The sequence below is a fragment of the Ictalurus punctatus genome, chromosome 26 (assembly GCF_001660625.3).
Source record: "Ictalurus punctatus breed USDA103 chromosome 26, Coco_2.0, whole genome shotgun sequence".
Lineage (NCBI taxonomy): Eukaryota > Metazoa > Chordata > Actinopteri > Siluriformes > Ictaluridae > Ictalurus > Ictalurus punctatus.
Window position 1 is genome coordinate 7,583,523 of NC_030441.2, and position 18,116 is coordinate 7,601,638.

At 43.3% G+C, this 18,116-nt stretch overlaps 1 protein-coding gene across 2 annotated transcripts; it reads left to right on the forward strand.

The window, feature by feature from the left end:
• Positions 1-29: 29 nt before the first annotated feature.
• On the forward strand, positions 30-17,673 carry ercc5 (excision repair cross-complementation group 5). 2 transcript variants are annotated; one of them, XM_053676379.1, is made up of 16 exons: positions 30-159; positions 387-492; positions 1,774-1,949; positions 2,374-2,489; positions 2,578-2,679; positions 2,764-2,824; positions 2,916-3,059; positions 3,141-3,342; positions 5,340-6,278; positions 7,305-7,555; positions 8,972-9,091; positions 12,032-12,245; positions 12,808-12,952; positions 13,085-13,284; positions 14,471-14,556; positions 17,039-17,673. In XM_053676379.1, exons 2-16 carry the CDS (start codon positions 405-407, stop codon positions 17,516-17,518), a joined length of 3,324 nt encoding a protein of 1,107 aa, XP_053532354.1. In that variant the 5' UTR covers positions 30-159; positions 387-404; the 3' UTR covers positions 17,519-17,673. The 2 variants fall into 2 exon arrangements, with proteins under 2 accessions (XP_053532354.1, XP_053532353.1); XM_053676378.1 differs by having other exon boundaries at positions 93-492.
• Positions 17,674-18,116: the final 443 nt, after the last annotated feature.

Below are 18,116 nucleotides of genomic sequence, written 5' to 3' on the forward strand. Positions count from 1 at the left end.
CAGCGCTTTAAACATTTGAACGCTCGCATATGATCTGTTTCTGTTTCATAATCCGACTCGAAACGGAACCGCAATAAAAAGCCGGTCTCGTAGGAACTATTTCACACAGGAAGTGTTTCCTGGAGGACCCTCTCAGTGAACGGACGCTACTTGTTTTACGTAAACAAAGACATTTTTTTATTTATCGATGTTTAAAATGAACAAATAGTAAATGCGTGTTGTGAATTCTATAGTTATTATTACATCAAGTGTAAATAATTGTTTATTTAGCTCAATTAAACGTCTACAGGGAGAGAGAGAAAAAAGAGACACCGGTGTGCTTATAATGTGTGTAAGTTATTATGTCTAGAGGGGTAGCTCTGAGACTCTTGCTGTGTCTGTCTCAGACCTGAGAAGGGACTGCAATGGGAGTTCATGGCCTGTGGAAATTACTGCAGAGCACAGGAAAGCCCATCAACCCGGAAACACTCGAGGGGAAGATCCTAGCAGTTGGTATCCTTTCAACAGTTCTAAGCTTCTTCATATATTTGGATGCTGCACCTGTAGAAGTTTGTATCTCCTATACCCATGGAAGAGCATGAGGACGGGTTCCATTCTGAGTCTGGTTCCTCTCAAGGTTTCTTCCTCATATCATCTTAGGGAGTTTTTCCTCACCACCGTCACCACCTGCTCGCTCAATAGGAATAAATTCCCACACTTAAAACCTGTATCCTGTGTTTATATGTTTCTGTAAAGCTGCTTTGAGACAATGTCCATTGTTAAAGCGCTATACAAATAAAATTGAATTGAAGAGCAGAACATTTAAATTAAATTAATCAGTGAAAGACATTCTGATAAATGGTCAAATTCTTTTTTCTTTTTTTTCTTTTTTTTTTTACATTAATTGCCTGATTGGTTATATCTATGACCGTTGCAATTCTACCTAATTACCTGTAATTCATTCTACCTGATATTAATTCTTTCATTCATTCATCTTGATCACAGTTGTGGTGGGGGATCACTGGGCATGCGGTGGGAACAGACTCGTGATGGGACATCAGTCCATGTCAGGACACCATACAGATACGTATTAACGTCTTTATCATAACCTCTTCTCCTGCTGCCATGTTTTTGGACATCGGGAGGAAACCCGAGAAACCAGAGGAAATCCACGTGGACGCAGGGAGATCACGCACAACTGAACGAACTGTAACATAACTCGAGCTCGGGATCAGACCCTAGAGCGGTGACGGTGTAGCAATGTCATGCAGTGCACCACCATGCTGCCCGTTTAAATAAAAACGTATTTGCACAATGCTACAGTAACGACAGTCTATGTTCGGGTTGTGGCCGTATTCGGAATACGACGCTTATATGCGTACAGGCATGGGAATATTCCTGTATACACACTTGTTGTAAGTATGCTGATCTACACATGCGCTTTTCCTTTCCCCATGTTATTTCCTGGGAGATTCAGGATATTGCTGTTGCTACCCAGAATTCCTTGCGGACTGAGCATGCGAGTGTGTCTCCTTTCAGTGGATTTTCTGAATAAGGTGTGTACATGCAATAGGCATATTCTAGGAGTGGGAATCAGAATAATCGGATTGCGGCGTTTACGTGACTCGACGATAATTAGAATATCGGCAAATTCTGATCGGTATGGGAATATTGATGTGGATGTGAACGTAGTCGGCGAGTGCGTAACTAAAAGGATGAAGATATTCCCGTACAATGATGTGACACTTTTGTTCACCGGTATGTCTTTCACATCCTTGACATAGTAACTCCCAGATATCAGCATCTGGCTAAACCAAGCAGTCAAAGGGGTGCGGGATCGCGATGGCAACAACGTCCACAACGCCCACCTTCTTACGCTGTTCCACCGGCTGTGCAAGTTGCTGTTCTTCCGCATCAGGCCTGTCTTTGTTTACGATGGAGATGCACCTCTGCTTAAGAGACAGACCCTGGTATGTATTCATTCTCAAGCATGTAGAGTAACTCTCCAGTTTCACCAGATTGTTATCCTTGAGTTCATACATCACAAAGGAGTAGAAATCATTATCAAAAATGTTCCTTTTAGCACCCTAAGGGGATCTTTGGTTTGTTCCTCTGGGTTCTGTGTAGAACCCTATGACCGAGGGGGTCTCTTATAAGAGAGGTTCCATGTTCAATCCGTTTAGGAAGCTAATAACTCTTAACCATCTAAAGAACCACTGAGGAACCAGTGAAGAACCATTAAAGTCTTTTTTTTTTTTTTTTTTTAAAGTCTACTTTAAGTGGATGGAATTACTGTGAGTATTGGCCAGCGTTCCAGAAATGGACCACCAACGTCCAGTATTGCCTTGAAGTAAATACTATATGGAACAAATGATTAAATTGGTGATTCCCCAGGCCGTCAGGAGACAGAGGAAGGAGGAGATGGCTCTTGAGTCCAAGCAAACCCGTGAGAAGCTCTTGAGAACGTTTCTGAAGAGGCAGGCCATCAAGGCTGCACTAGGGGACCGCAGGTCAAAGCAAAGTACAAATGTATTTTCGGTGATGATGATGAAAATTAAATAAATAAATAAATAAATAAAGCGCGGTTGCCTTTTACAGTCAAGAAACAATTCCCAGTATTTCTTCTGCACGAAGAGATGAGGTGGATGAAATGTACGCTTTACCAGCACTGCCTCCTGCAGAGGAAGAAGAAAGGAGCAGGTAAGAAAGCAAGGTTAGTTCGTTGGTATTTTTAGTTTTTAATAGAATCCTTTTTGTACACGTAATTGTTTTGTCTAATCTTAGTTCTGATGAAGAACCAGAACGAGATGAGGCACAGACACAAGAGCCCTCTCACACATTCCAGGTGAGATTAAGCAACGCTTCTGATCGGGGGGTCTAATTTAGCATCAGCCGATCCGAGGTTGGCTCTTAGAACGTTCTATCTGTCTTTTCAGGACGAGATTTATGACGATCCCAATTCCGTAGACATAAACTCTGAGGATTTCCACCTCTTGTCACCAGAGATCAAACACGAGATTCTCAAAGACATGAAAGAGTTCAGCAAGAGAAGACGCACACTTTTTCACAAACCTCCCGAGGTACTACAGGCACCACGTTCGTTATGAATAACGTACTATCCCGGTCCTCAGCGCTGACTTCTACTTTGGATGTCCTTGCAGAAGTCAGGGGACTTCTCTCAGTATCAGCTGGCAGGGCTGCTGCAGAGGAATAACCTGAACCAACGTCTAGAAGGTGTGGAGAAAGAAATGAGCCAGAGAAGATGCGGAGCTGTGGAGGAGGAGTACGGCCAGAGTGACGAGCACGACGTCGAGTCACGCCGTCTCCTATCTGAGGATTCTTCACACTATATACTCGTCAAAGGTCAGAGAGTCGGTTTTACTTTCAATTAGAGCTGTTCGTTGGAACCCTGGAAGATCCTGGAGTCCAGCACAGTTTGGGGATTTCCCTGCTCTAGTACGCTTAAACCTGTGCATTCACTGGCAAGTTGAATCAAGGGCTGGTTGTGGAAGCAGGGCTCACTCCTGAGGGGTAAGCTGGATTAGTCATAACTTCCTGTACATGAACTGGAAATGGAAATCATAACGTATGTTTTTATGAAACATTATATGCAGAATTTCCAACTGAAACCGAATATTTGGTTGTAAAATGTATAGCTGGACTTTCGATTAACGATCAGAATCTGATTGCCTTGTGAATGTGATTATCGGTTAATGTTGTATTCCCTGTCTGAGAGTGCGTGATGACAAAGTCAACAATGACACCAACGGCGTTGTATGAGTTGTACACCTAAAATATCCTTAAACGATATACTTTTAAACAGGAAGGAAAACTATTTCATACTTTTAACCTTCCTGTGACCTTGGCCCTGTTTGAATCAAATCCAAAATCCACGCAGGTTCGAATGTGCCGGTTACAATGATGGGGGATGATTCCGTATAAATCCTACAAACACTCGTTCTTGAGATAAAAAGAATATCGGATGGACAGACGGGGACACGTACACACGGGGCATAAACATAAAAAAGTCAGAAGACATTTAGAAGCAAGTGGAAGTAATTGAATTTTGTTTTCGATAATGGAAATCCGTTTTCCATCCGTACCGCTGATCCTACACAGGGACGCGTGGAAGCCCGGAGCCTGTCCCAGGGGACTCGGGGTACGCTTCGGGGGACACCCTGGGTGGGGTGCCAGCCCATCACAGGGTACAATCACACACTACAGACAATTTAGACACGCCAATCAGCCTACAGCACAAGTCTTTGGACTGGGGGAGGAAACCGGAGAACCCGGAGGAAACCCCGAAGCACGGGGAGAACGTGCAAACTCCACGCACACAGCGCAGAGACAGGGTTCGAACCCCCAGCCCCGAGGTGCGAGACTTTTTTATAATGGTTAATTGTTTTGTACCAGCAAGGTTTAAAAAAAAGGCCAGTTTTGGCTCCCGAGTGGTGTAACCGAAAAGCGTTCACCCCATCGCTAGGAGATCGAATCCTGACAATGCCACAGCCATCTGTAGGCTGAGGGAGCAAAATTATCCGCGCTCTCTGAGTGGGAGTCATGATGTATGCTTTCTCTCCCATGTCAGTCGCAGTGACAATAGGCAGTTGTTTTGTTTTGTTTTTGTCTGTGGGCATCTGTTGAAGAGGGTAGACGGCGCTTTCCTCCGAGTGTCTCACTCTGCCGTGTGGTGCATCATCGACAGCACTTCGAAGACATGCACTTTTGACTGGTTTTAAGACAGTTTCACCTGCTGCTTGTAAACAAAGTGTAAAGTGTGGACCGGAGCAGGCGTACAGTCATACTCTAGATCATATCTATGGTAGTCATTTTAAACAGCGGCTTGTTCACTGCACTGGAGTTATATTTACAGGGAACAGGCTTTTAGAAGGTAGGGCGTTATCCTCCAAGCGTCCTCTCCAAACAAGTCAACAATGATACAGTTACAAACAGATACTTAAGAATGGGACGTCTGCTGTCCAGATGCCTTTCTTGAGTGGATGTGCCCTATCCACCTGGCTCCGAAGGTTTCCCTGTGTGTATACGTTGTTCTGCTTTGCAGTCAGTCACTAGCAGTTTTACTTAGTAACACAGGCTGCTTAGTTAGTCTCACATGAAGGTTGACAACTAAGACTAGGCATAAGGTCCTGTCTAAAAAGCCAATATACAGCCTACAGGAAAGACCGCCTTAGATAGAAGCTGTCTGTGTAACGGGTAGGGAAATCATCAAACTGTTCTGGATGTTTTGGCATGTAGTATGCAAGCTTCCATTGATCCCTTAGAACTTGTATGAAGAAGGAAGACCGGTGTCGTTTAATATCATTTAAATGTTCAAGGAATTTGTTTCTGTACTCGTGCAGGGTCCCGAAAGAGCTCGGAGGCTTCTGAGAGCCATCCAGCCCCAGATCCCTGGTCTTGTGGCTCTTGGTCAAGGAAAGGGAAACTCCAAGGAAGGCCAGAACCGCTTTGGCGCCCGGTATCAGATGGCATTCGTGAGGAAAACGAGCCGACTTCTTCCTCTTCTTCATCAACAACTCCAAAACCAATCATTTGTAGCGAGGAACAGCCTTCAGATGGAGCGCCTCCTTCCCCACGAACCCTTCGGGCCATTCAGGCAGCCATGATGGACAGCAGCTCGGATGAAGATGAATTGGCCTCTAAGAAAATGATCCGAGATGGATGTGGAAAAGTAAGTTCTCGAGATGGAAATGGCGGAGTGTCACCTCGCACCTTGCAGGCCATTCAGAGGGCCCTGATGGAGGACAACAATGTATCTGAAGACCTCTGCAGAGCGGTTCAATCTCAGCAGAAGAAGTATGTCATTGTCAGTAGCTCTGATGATGATGATGATCAAACAGAAAGCACAGTGGTCGAAAGGAGCATCTTGGGTGAGGCTCGGGAAGCAGGTGGAGTTTCTCCGCAGACTTTGCTGGGCCTTCAGAGAGCCTTAGGAGAAAAAGAGTCATTTACCGGGATTAAGCAGGTGGAGCATGTGGGCTTCTTGAGCAGTTCTGAAGGGGAGGAAATGGAAGAGGCAGTTGGAGTAAGGAGCAAGGAGTTCAAAGCTGCTACACATACTAAGGAAGAGGAGCATGCCAAAGGTGCCTTAAAAACAGCTTTCTCCCCCTCACCTCTACAGCCTGATCAGGACAACTTGCCTCAAGACCATGAATCGAGTTGTAATTCTGAAAACAATTTCCTGCAGAAAGGAAGTTTGAACGTTAACTTAACCGAGGAGACAGAGGGGAGAAATGGGCCCATGATCGTAAAGAGTGAAGAGGAGGACAGCAGCTCCGAAGGTATGGCTGATCTTTGCTTATCAATGGTTCTTTGGTTTTGAAGCGGCTGTGTCTGAAGTGGTAGAGCGGGTCGTCCACTAATCGTAGGGTCGGCGGTTCGATTCCCAGCCCGCGTGACTCCACATACCGAAGTGTCCTTGGGCGAGACACTGAACCCCGAGTTGCTCCCGATGGCAAGTTAGCGCCTTGCATGGCAGCTCTGCTACACTGGTGTGCGAGTGTGTGTGTGAATGGGTGAATGAGACACAGTCTAAAGCACTTTGTAGAACCACTAAGGTTAAAAAAGCGCTTTATAGGTGCAGACTATTTACCAGACCAAGGATTGAATGGTTCTAGCTTTAGAACACGAGAACCCCGGTGCTGTTCTGCGTAGACCTTTGAGTGCTCCACAAACAAAAGACAAGCGATAAAAATCCTTTTCGAGGAGCCTTGTGTATCTATGAAAATCGCTATATGGACTAAGAGCTTATTGTTGTTAGGACAAAGTTGATAATATTTATTATTTTTTCTATGATTAACTATTTTAGCTGGCAAGCTATCACTGATTGGCTATAAATATATTCAGGGGGGTGGCTTTGTGTTCAGACTTTTGTCATTTTGTAAATCTGTGTAAATTTCACAGTTGTGCAAAAATCTATATGTATTTTTAAATGCCAATATAGAGTGACGAGAGTCACTCGTCAGGGTGGGGCAAAAGCTCAGTGCAGAGATTTTGCCACCTTCGTTTAAGAAAGAGAGGGAGCTAAACATACCAGAGCTGGAAAAATTGGAATTAGTTTTGAACGTGTGTCTTTGCAAGTGTTATTTCATCATAAAATATAACAGCCAATCATGTTCCAGTATGCAAATACAGTCCATAAAACCGAGGTTTACTAGCGCACAGAAATGCACTTCATTCTTATGCATCTTTTCTGCCTTTTATGGGGAGCTCATTATCTTTTTAATGTGTATTTTTTAATACAGTGTGTGTATGTTTTTTTTTGTGCTCATTGTAATGAGGTTGGGGTTTTTTTGGTTTGTTTGAAGGTTTCGTTGAGGTTTCAGAAGGAGAAGAGGTGTCTGAATCGGATAATTCAGGAACCAAATCAGAAGAACGCTTAGCAGAAATGAGTAATAAAGAGGAGGTGGTGGGAAGCGATGAAGAGGAGAGCCAAGAGAACGAGTCAAGTGACGGAAGTCTGTCATTAAACACCCGTACAGTGGAAGAACAAGAACCTGGAAGCTCTCGAGAAGCGGCCGCTGTTCCTGCGCCGAGTGAGTGGGACAACATTGACATGGTACGTTCATTCCATCACGTTACGTTCTTTCTTCGTTCAGACAAATCATCGCACAGCTTTAAGGGGGTCGTATGATGCTTTTTAATGTTGTCCTTTTCCTTCAGTGTGTAAAGTATCTGTTTGTGTAAGAGCTGCAAAGTTCCAAAGCTCATAGTCTCCCGCAAAGGCTTTTATTCTGTTCTATCTAACCGAGAACGCCGCTCCAGACCCGCCTAAAACGCCTCGATCGCTGTCCAGACATTACTTCCGCAAACGTCTACGTCACTATTTGAAATCTTAGCGTAATCCCGCCCAAAGGCAGGCGTGAAGAAAGAAGGTCGAGGCTTGAGTGAATTGCGGAGACGCTGCGTGTTTCGGTGCGAAAGCAAAACCCCTTTGTCTGGCCTTCCGAAAACGGACGAAATTAGGATTCAGTGGTAGCAGGACAACCCGAAAGTTTTTCATTTTTACAGAGGACAGCTTCCTGAACCTGGGACAGTACAAGGCAGGCTATACACAAAGGCTAGTCCTGAAAATTGGGGCGTTTCCCGCTTCGCTCGGACAATCTCGTGCTTCTGAATCCGAACCTGTAAGTGTGTTTGATTATTGTATGAAGGGTCTGCTGTTCAAATGTGGAGTTTTGTGTTCGTGCTCCAGGGTTCAGTTTAGACCTCTGCTAACGTGCTAGCTAAAGTTATCGTGTTGAAGTCGTTTTGATATTCCGCCGTGGGAATGTTCACCTATAAACCTGCAGACTAACGCACACTCCCGTCACACACCTGTCTGTATTTTGTTTCTTTTGGTCTATCGATTTCATACGCCAAGTAAAACCGTTACAACATCGTATCTGAAAGGTAAAGAGGGTTCCAAAATAAAAACTTACCGCCAAAGTTGGTCCCGATTGATCTGCTCGTTCATCTGCATTTTCAGAATCTGACTCGGGTTCGAACCGATACGGTAAAACCGACGACGTTATTAACGGGGTTGCTTAGAATTGCTTCTTCCTAAAAGCCTCGGAAGCCGAAGCTCTCCATTATGCTGTGGGGCGTTACCTTTCTGAAATACGCTTGAGGTTTTGGGCCAATCACAACGAAATGGGTCAGCTGGCCAATCGGAGCACTCCAGGCTATTCGGAAGGAGGGGCTTTGGAGAAACCGGAACTCAATCGGAGCGTTTCAGGCAACCTGGGAATAGAGGTACTACAATAATGTTCAGTATGTGAAAAATGATGGGTATTTTTAAAACATTAAAGCATGTTAACCTGTTAACAACATATTGAACTTCTAAAAACTTTTTAAAAGCATCATATGACCCCTTTAATGTGATGCAATCATTCATTACTTTGCAAGAATGATTTCTTCTGTCGTCATTCCACATGACTTGTGTGTGCGTGCGTGCGTGTGTGTGTATGTGTTTGTGCATGTGTGTGTCCTGCAGGAGGAGCTGGTACAGTTGGAGAAAAATCTTCAGGCCGAGCAGAGCAGCCTGCGCGGGCAGCAGCAGCAACAGCAGCGCAGCGCTGCGACAGTTACAGGACAGATGTGCCAGGAGAGCCAGGTGAGGGCCGTAAATCACAGATAAACCGAAGCCATGTCAGTTTTCTACAACGTTACACAACAGAATTGTACTTTTCCACAAGTTTGCATGACAAACCTTTCAGATAAACCCCTCACACAGTTGTGTACGCTCTTCCACCACTATAAGGGCTTAAGAGCAATACCCTTAAAAGTAACACGGGAGTTCTCTTTCAGTCCACAAGCACTGCATATCTGATGATGTACCTTCATTGTAGGATTGGTCTGGGGAAATGTTAAGAATATTTCCGTTACAAAAACTGACACATTTCTTCCATGACTATGTAAAGGGATTTATCAGCATTTTAAGTGTAGTGCGGGCGGGGTGCAGTGTTTTCTGTCTTTCAGTTAATAATGCTAGACTAATGTGTGTGTGTGTGTGTGGGGGTGTGGGTGTGTTTTAAAAGAACTTGCTCATGTGTGCTCTGTCTATGTTACTGTTTTGTTACACATATAATTGTTGGAAAAGATGCTACATGTAGAAAGAACTGATTGAAAGAACCAAATGGATCCCTTTAGAAAGCTAAGAACTATGAACCACCCAAAGAACCCTGAGGAACCCAAGCTGTCCACTGGTTTAAGGAAGTTTAGTAAGTTCAGTTATAATGCCTTTAATTTAACATCATAGGACATTCCACCAGATTTTTGTCTCTTGTTATTTAGTTGAATATATATTTTTAACAATTGAATAATATAGATAATATTCTAGTTCATACTGGCAAGCAAGTTAAACAAAGCCCAGTGTTGGGTATCTGCTGTTGTCCTAGTATACTCTCTCTCTCTCTCTCTCTCTCTCTATATATATATATATATATATATATATATATATATATATATATATATATATATATATATATATATATATATATATATATATATCTATTAGTATCCAGTATATTAATGGCTGTTCTGTGTGTGTGGTGTTGTTTGGGAAAGCATCTAACATCCACACTAGTTGTTAATGCTGTCAAAATATGTGCAAGCTGGAAGGACATTTACCAGCTTCTCTCCCAACAAACACAAGTGAGGTCAGAATCTATCTTTAGCGTGTTATCCCTGATAATAAGCTGTTGATGGAAACCCCAGGCTCTCATCAGATATCCCACACTTCTGGCATTAGCATTGCTGTTATTCCTGTAATTAGATCCTTTCATTTTAAATCGCAGTCGTTTGGAGAGCTTAACAAGGTCACACTGAAAATAGGCCTCCCTGATTGGTGCAGCAGGAATTGGTTTGAAGCTGAAGCATGAGACCTCTGCCATTCAACCGGGCCAAAGATGATACGGGGTTTTCGAAAGGGCACAATGAAGTATTTGTCCGTAATTTAATTCAAAAAGTGGAACTTTCATATATTGTAGATTCATCCGTACACATGTATGTGAAATATTTCAGACCTTTTTTTGTTTTGTTTTAATCTTGATTACGGCTTACAGCTCACGGAAATCAAAAATCCCGTATCTCAAAATATTAGAATAAAGGATTTATAATACAGAAATGTCGACCTTGTGAAAAGTGTGTTAATTTATGCACTGATACTCGGCCGTGGCTTTAATCCTTTTGCATGAATTACTGCATCAGTGCGGCGTGGCATGGAGGCGATCAGCCTGTGGCACTGCTGAGGTGTTCTGGAAGCCCAGGTTGCTTTGATAGCGGTCTTCAGCTCGTCTGTATTGTCGGGTCTGGTGTCTCTCGTAGATTCTCTACGGGGTTCGGGTCAGACGAGTCGGCTGGACGATCAAGCACAGTAACACCACGGTCAGCAAACCAGTTACTAGTAGTTTTGGCACCGTGGGCAGGTGCTGAGTCCTGCTGAAAAGGAAATCAGTATCTCTATAAAGCTCCTCAGCAGATGGAAGCATGAAGTTCTCTAAAATCTCCTGGTAGACGCTGCATCGACTCTCGACTTGAGAAAACACACTGGACCAACACCAGCAGATGACCTGGCAACCCAAATCATCACTGACTGTGGAAACTTCACACTGGACTTCAAGCAGCTTGGATTCTGTTCCTCTCCACTCTTCCTCCAGACTCTGGAACCTTGATTTCCAAATGAAATGCAACATTTACTTCCATCTTCCCCGTGATTGTGGTTGTGTACTGAACCAGACTGTTCTATAAGCCGTAATCATCAAGATTAAAACAAAAAACAGGCTTGAAATATTTCACTTTATGTGTAATGAATCTAGAATATATGAAAGATCCACTTTTTTTTAATTAAATTACAGGAAAAAAATTTAACTTTTCCATGATATTATAATTTTTGAGGTGTGTGTGTGTGTATAATGACGCATTCATTTCCTTTTTGGATAATCATCTTTAACGTGGGCACACGGTGGCTTAGTGGTTAGCACGTTCGCCTCACACCTCCAGGGTCGGCAGTTCGAGTCCTGCCGTGGCCCTGTGTGTGTGTGTGGAGTTTGCATGTTCTCCCCGTGCTGCGGGGGTTTCCTCCGGGTACTCCAGTTTCCTCCCCCAGTCCAAAGTGATTGGCGTGTCCAAAGTGTCCGTAGTGTATGAATGGGTGTGTGAGTGTGTGTGTGATTGTGCCCTGTGATGGATTGGCACCCTGTCCAGGGTGTACCCCGCCTTGTGCCCGATGCTCCCTGGGATAGACTCCAGGTTTCCCCATGACCCTGAAAAGGATTAAGCAGTAGAAGACTGCTAGTTCAACTTGAACAGCTTTACTGACATTGGAGACTCCTTCTATGAATATTAAACTAACATCTCATAGTTGTTGTTTTTTTTCTCTTGTTAAAAATAACCACATTTTTAAGTGCTTCTATTATTAGGCTTAGATTATTTGGAGCATCCATCATACAAGGTTTAGTTCTAACCAAGTAAGAGCGAACCTTGTTTAATCAATTCTCAGTTTTCAAATAAATGGACCAGACTGAACTCTCTCTCTTGTGTTTGCTCGGATCAGGAGCTGTTGCGGTTGTTCGGTGTGCCCTTCATCGTTGCTCCGATGGAAGCGGAAGCTCAGTGTGCAACTTTGGACCGGACGGACCAGACGCACGGCACCATCACTGACGACAGTGACGTCTGGCTGTTCGGAGGACGACACGTCTACAAAAACTTCTTCAGCAGCAACAAATACGTGGAACACTACCAGTATCTGGATATCCAAAACCAGCTAGGTGAGGCTCACTATAACCTTTAAGGACTTGTTCAACATTCAACCCTCATATATTGTTAACAGTTTAAGAATCTCAATGATTTTGGAAAACATTCTTTGGTTATTAGTTGTTTAAGCAATAAATATATACAAAAGCCATCCCATTGCTTGTGGCTGATGGCCGGGGTGTGTTGTGGGAGTGCAAATAAGAGATCGGAGACATGACTAGGACTAAAATAATCTTTTTATTTTTTTTCTCATATATGCACAGACCAGTCATTTTTACACACTGTTATTGTACCCCGTACTCTCAGGTAAAAATAGCAAGAACATAATCTCTATAACAGTTAGTTTAATATTTTATATTTATTTGAGCAAAAAAATATAAAGTTTTGTTTTAAAAACTAATCTCATCTAAATTTTTAAAAATACAATCTGACTTATAGTGGACATGAAGGTAAAGTTAGCTACAGTATATTACTATGTAACTATTTAACTATACATATAATAAGAAGGAAAACATAATGAATAGAACAGTGCTTGTAATGTACTGTTAAGGTCTGCTTTACTGTATCCTCATGTAGGACTGGACAGGACTAAGCTGATCAATCTGGCCTATCTACTGGGTAGTGATTACACCGAGGGGATCCCAGGAGTCGGATACGTCACAGGCATGGAAATACTAAACGAGTTCCCTGGGCCTGGTTTAGAACCTCTCACTCAGTTCAGGTCAGAGCTTTTAACGGGAAACTCCACCCAAGGTGTTTTCACTACTAATACAGAGAGAAACCCGTGACTTTGACATGTACCTGCTCTCATTGAGTAGCAATTATATACTCTCTTCTCCTCTGGTTACTACAGTAAGTGGTGGAATGAAGCTCAAACCAGTAAGAAGCTGGCTGCTGATCCTAAGCACACAAAGGTGAAGAAAAAGCTAAAAGGCTTGAGTCTTCATGCAGGCTTCCCCAACCCTGCTGTCGCTGAGGCCTACCTCCAGCCCACTGTCGACCAATCAGAGAGCTCATTTTGCTGGGGCCGCCCACAACTGGATCTCCTCAAAGAATATCCTTCAAATGCAGCTTTGCTAATATAGCTGGTGATTAGAGTCTGGGCCAAACTTGCAAATATAATCACAAATGAGTTCTTAATAAGTAATGAAATAAAAAATATAGTGCGCTCCAGAATGGCACCTATTGTTGGCAGCCTTCATAAAAATGGTTGTATAAAATAAACTTTTAAAATTACATTCAATAATTTAAATGTTCCGCTGACAATACAGGAAACTGTTCATCAGAACTGCGTTCAGTATTTTCTCTCGAAAATGTACCTGCCAAAATTTCCACCCCTAAGCACTATTTTACTGTTTATTCACACAGTGAGGTGGATGGTGAAGGAGGGGGACAGGAGTTGTACAGTTTAGTTCATTTTTGTGGTTTTGTGTCAAGTTGAAAATGAACTGTTAACCACCACTTACATGACATGCAGTCTGAAAGCGTTGGGAAGCCATTCCTGAGAGCAGCTCACAAAATACGGCTTCGTCAGACATCACAGGGACTACAATTGGCATTGTGTATTGTGGTCAGATTAAAACAGAATAAAACAGCATTTTTGGCAATAAAGTGGACTGCATACAAGGAAAAGTACCTCACACCCCACTGTAAATAAGGCAGTGGATCAGTAATGCGTCTTGTGTTCTAGTGGAAATTGATGGCATTAAGAAGTTTGCTAATTACGAGGATTTCAGTTCAACATCTGGTTTCCTCCACTAAGAGGTTGAGACTTGGCCATAGATAGAACACTCAACACGACGGGCCAAACATCAACGCAGTACTGGTTCAGTGTAGAAGAGTGGCCCAAGATCCCTCTACGAGTGTCTCCAACCTTGTTGGACATTAAAAGCTCAGTGCTGTTATTCTTTCCAGTACATGTATCAAGTAATATATTACTGTAAATGTAGTGAGAATTTTGAATCGTGACCTCACTAAAAATTTGTATAAAACTGTACAATATCCCCGTATGTTTGAGCTCAAAATATCACTTGTTGCATGTGTTGTTCGTTTTATATAGACGACGTTGTTCATTTTTATCAAGGGTGCCATTAATTAAGGAAGACGACGTATTTGACCCAGGTTCTTGACCCAACCACTTTTCAGCGTACAATTTGTGGGGTATTTGTAAGAGTTTGTGCACGTGCAGGCAATGAAAATAGAGTTTCAAGTGTGACCATGTGTTTCTTAACTAGTCGTAAGTTTTGCTACAGTCGATTTGGTTGGAATAGCAGGAAAACCGAAGAAACTCTTCAACCAGTCCTAAAACAGCTCAGCACTCAACAGGTAAAGACTTCCTACTGTATAGACTGTATTTATCTCAGCCTGTATAATAACCTCAAACACTGTTGGTCTATTTCATCATGTCTAAACACTAAGAGCAAAGAGAAACAACAGGATCAGAATGAGAACACACTTTATTCACCGACACACTATGTGGTCACGGATGCACCAACATATGTCTGGCCTCGGGTACTTGTTCTGGTGGTGGACATTTTATTGATGGGGGATGATCAGGCATCCTATTAACCTTCTCATCAGTGCAGATTACTCATTGTAATCATTTCTTGGACTGACGAGGAAAGGAACCACAGTGATGGAGGAATGTGGGGACGCTCTCAATGATACCTGAGATGCGTTGAGTTTCCTCAACTGCCTCAGTAAGACCATCCTCTGTTGTTCTCCCACTTGATGGTGTTTGTAATAGTGGAGACTAGAAATCTGAAAGTGTCTACAGTGCTAACAGTGGTGCTGTTGATGATAAACAGAGGTGGGAATGATGGTTGGAACGCTGTAGCCGTCAAGTACATCCCACCCGTTTTCAGAGTGTTCAGCTCCACGTTATTTTCCACACACCATGCTGCAAGTCATGCTACTTCCATGGGGTCCATGAGGTAGGCAGACTCATGATTGTCTTTGATGAGACCCTCTATGATGGTGGCATCTACAGACTTGATGAGTTGAGGGGGTGGATAGAAATGCAGTCATGAGTGTATAATGAGTATAGTAAAGGAGAGGGTGAGCGCCATTGTGGTACAGCAGTGCTGATTGATAGTGGCTTTGATAGAATACACAGTCTACACATACTGTCTCCAATCTGTCAGGAAGTTAGTAATCCACTCACAGATTTCAGGTGGAGCTGAAGAAGCTTGGCTTGGAATTGTTCTGGGATGATAGTTTTTGATAACTATTGATGTTTTAAAGCAGTTAGTCAGTGTGTGTGTTTTTCTAAGTATTAGTTGAATATGTTGGTGAAATAAGGCCAGTTGGTTGGCACCGTGTTTTAGTATTCCTCCTGATAGTCCTTCTGATCTTGCAGCTTTCCTGACATTTTGTTTAGTGAAATTCTGTAGCCCTGGTCCTCAGTGATGAGAAAAGTACAGGTGTCAGGACTTTTCACAAAGGGCCTGGGGTTTTAAATGGGGGTAGTTGTGAGAGATGATGTGGGTTTGGGGTTAGTACCACATGTCTAATATTGTGTAGTTCCCACTTGTGCCGCCAAAACAGCTCCGACCCATCGAGGCATAAACTCCACAAGACCTCTGAAGGTGTGCTGTAGTATCTGGCACCAAGATGTTAGCAGAAGGTCCTGTAAGTTGTGAGGTGAGGCCTCCATGGATCGGACTTGTTTGTCCAGCACATTCCATAGATGCTTGATCGGATTGAGTTCTGGGGGATTTGGAGGCCAAGTCAATGCCTTGAATTCTTTGTCATGTTCCTCGAACCCATTCCTGAACAGTTTTTGCAGTGTGGCAGGACACATTATCCTGCTGAAAGAGACCACTGCCATTATGGAATACCATTGCCATGAAGGGGTATACGTGGTAACATCCACATGAATGCCAGGACCCAAAGTTTCAAGGCATCCCACTATTGCCCAAAGCATCCCACTGCCTCTACCGGCTTGCCTTCTTCCCATAGTGCATCCTGGTGCCATCTCTTCCCCAGGTAAATGACGCACATTCACCCGGCTGTCCAAATGACGTAAAAGAAAACGTGATTCATCAGACCAGGCCACCTTCTTCCATTGCTCCATGGTCCAGTTCTGATGCTCATGTGCCAGTTGTAGGTGCTTGTTCAAGACCTAGATGGCCCCCCCAGTGTGAGATCAGAACACATTGACCAGCTAGAATTGAGGGTGGTCCATCTGGCCATCCATTCTTTTTACTGTTCATGATATTCCCACATCGTACTAGATGTGACGGTCAGATACTTTATCATTAAGGTCAAACACTTTGCGCAGAACCTCAGGTAGGCCCATCCACTGAGAGCAACTTCTGAGACTGTACATTGATGCAGCAGGTTCATAACTGGTTGAGAATTTTTCACTGATGCCAAGTCAACTCCTTGCCAAATGTAGTTCTCCATAATAGAGCTGGAAGCCTGCTGTGACATGGTGCACTAGTCCACTACCACTGGCCCCTCCATCTATTGTACAGCTTTCCGCCTCTACTATTGATTCTTTCAATCTTGCACAGAATTCAGCAAATAGGCCAAGGTGCTCCGAGATGGCCAACAAGGCCTTACTTGCTACAGCTAGTTTTGCTAGTGGTCAGGACACCATGGCAATTTCCTCCCCGAGCAATTTGCTGTTCGACATCAACTGGAAGATTTGGCACCCCCTGGCCAGGTCACCTATGCCATCTCACTGTAGTGGTGTTAAACAGAGGTTAATACTATAATTAGCAAAGGGCACAGAGAAAGTTGAACTTCAAATCAATACAGGTCATTTTCTGAGTGACATTACGACATGCTTTTACATCCTCAGACTCAGCTGCGCATCGATTCCTTCTTCCGTCTGGAGCAGCAGGAGAGGCAGGCCATCCAGAGCCAGCGCTTACGTCGAGCCGTCACCTGCCTCAAGAGGAAGGAGCGCGATGGAGCAGATAATGAAGCAGAGAGCAGTGAAGATGAGAAGGTCTCACCAGTCAAGAAAGGGAAGAACGCCAAAGAGAAAGGAACTGATGTTACGCCTGCAGGGATGTTCGGAGGAGGTTTTATTGGCTTGGACATGAGTTCTAATAGACCGGAAGAGAAGGTGATCGTGGACGAGGTCGAGAAGCAGCCTAAAACAGTAAAGAGTGAGCTGTTGAAAGCCCAATCCAACAGCAGCAGCAGCAGTAGTTCAGAAGATGAACTCGAACATAAGAATAGAGCCACTATGATTACCGCACAGTCTGTATTTGAGGGGAAAACAAGAGGAAGGGGAAGAAGAGGAGGAAGAGGAAAGACCAAGAAAAACTTCTAATTACTTAAATATTATTTTAAGGGAAAAGGTGACTCGAGCATGATGTGAATGAAATAACATGAAATTATGGCAGAAAACTGAAGTAATATGTTTGTGTACAATTTGATCATGTGTATGTTCTTGTACTTTTTTAAATAAATGGGAAAAAAAAATCAGTTGACAGACAAATTTCCCCATGTCAGTGGTGCAAGAATATGGAATGCCTAAATGCCACAGATTTTGTTCAGTAAATATTCCTTCAATATGACCTGTTACTACGTAATGTCTTTCATTATGTAGTCCACAGGGTCCTTACCTCGGTCCTGGATTACCCATTATCCTGCACGTTTTAATGTCTTCTCCGCTTTCAACATGGCTGATTCAACTAATCAGTTAATTGACAGCCCATCCTGAGCTAAAGTCATGTGTTCCAACAAGAAATTTAAAATTCTCAATAAATGAATGTCTCGCTGTTACAAGGTTCTGACTCATCCGTGATGGTCTGTCTATTTAGTCTAGACTATTTTTTTAGTCTAAGTCCTAATGGCCCCAATGTATCCATTCTCTCTGCAAAAGATCCACCCTTTATTTATACTTGTAGTGTGGTGTTGTGTTACTT

What these genes read in the sequence shown, in the direction of transcription:
- ercc5 (XM_053676379.1), top strand. Translation starts at nt 405, where the DNA reads ATGGGAGTTCATGGCCTGTGGAAATTACTGCAGAGCACAGGAAAGCCC. An exon ending in GGATATCCAAAACCAGCTAG is followed by an intron (nt 12,246 to 12,807) that starts GTGAGGCTCACT and finishes ATCCTCATGTAG; the next exon opens with GACTGGACAGGACTAAGCTG. An exon ending in AACAGCTCAGCACTCAACAG is followed by an intron (nt 14,557 to 17,038) that starts GTAAAGACTTCC and finishes TTACATCCTCAG; the next exon opens with ACTCAGCTGCGCATCGATTC.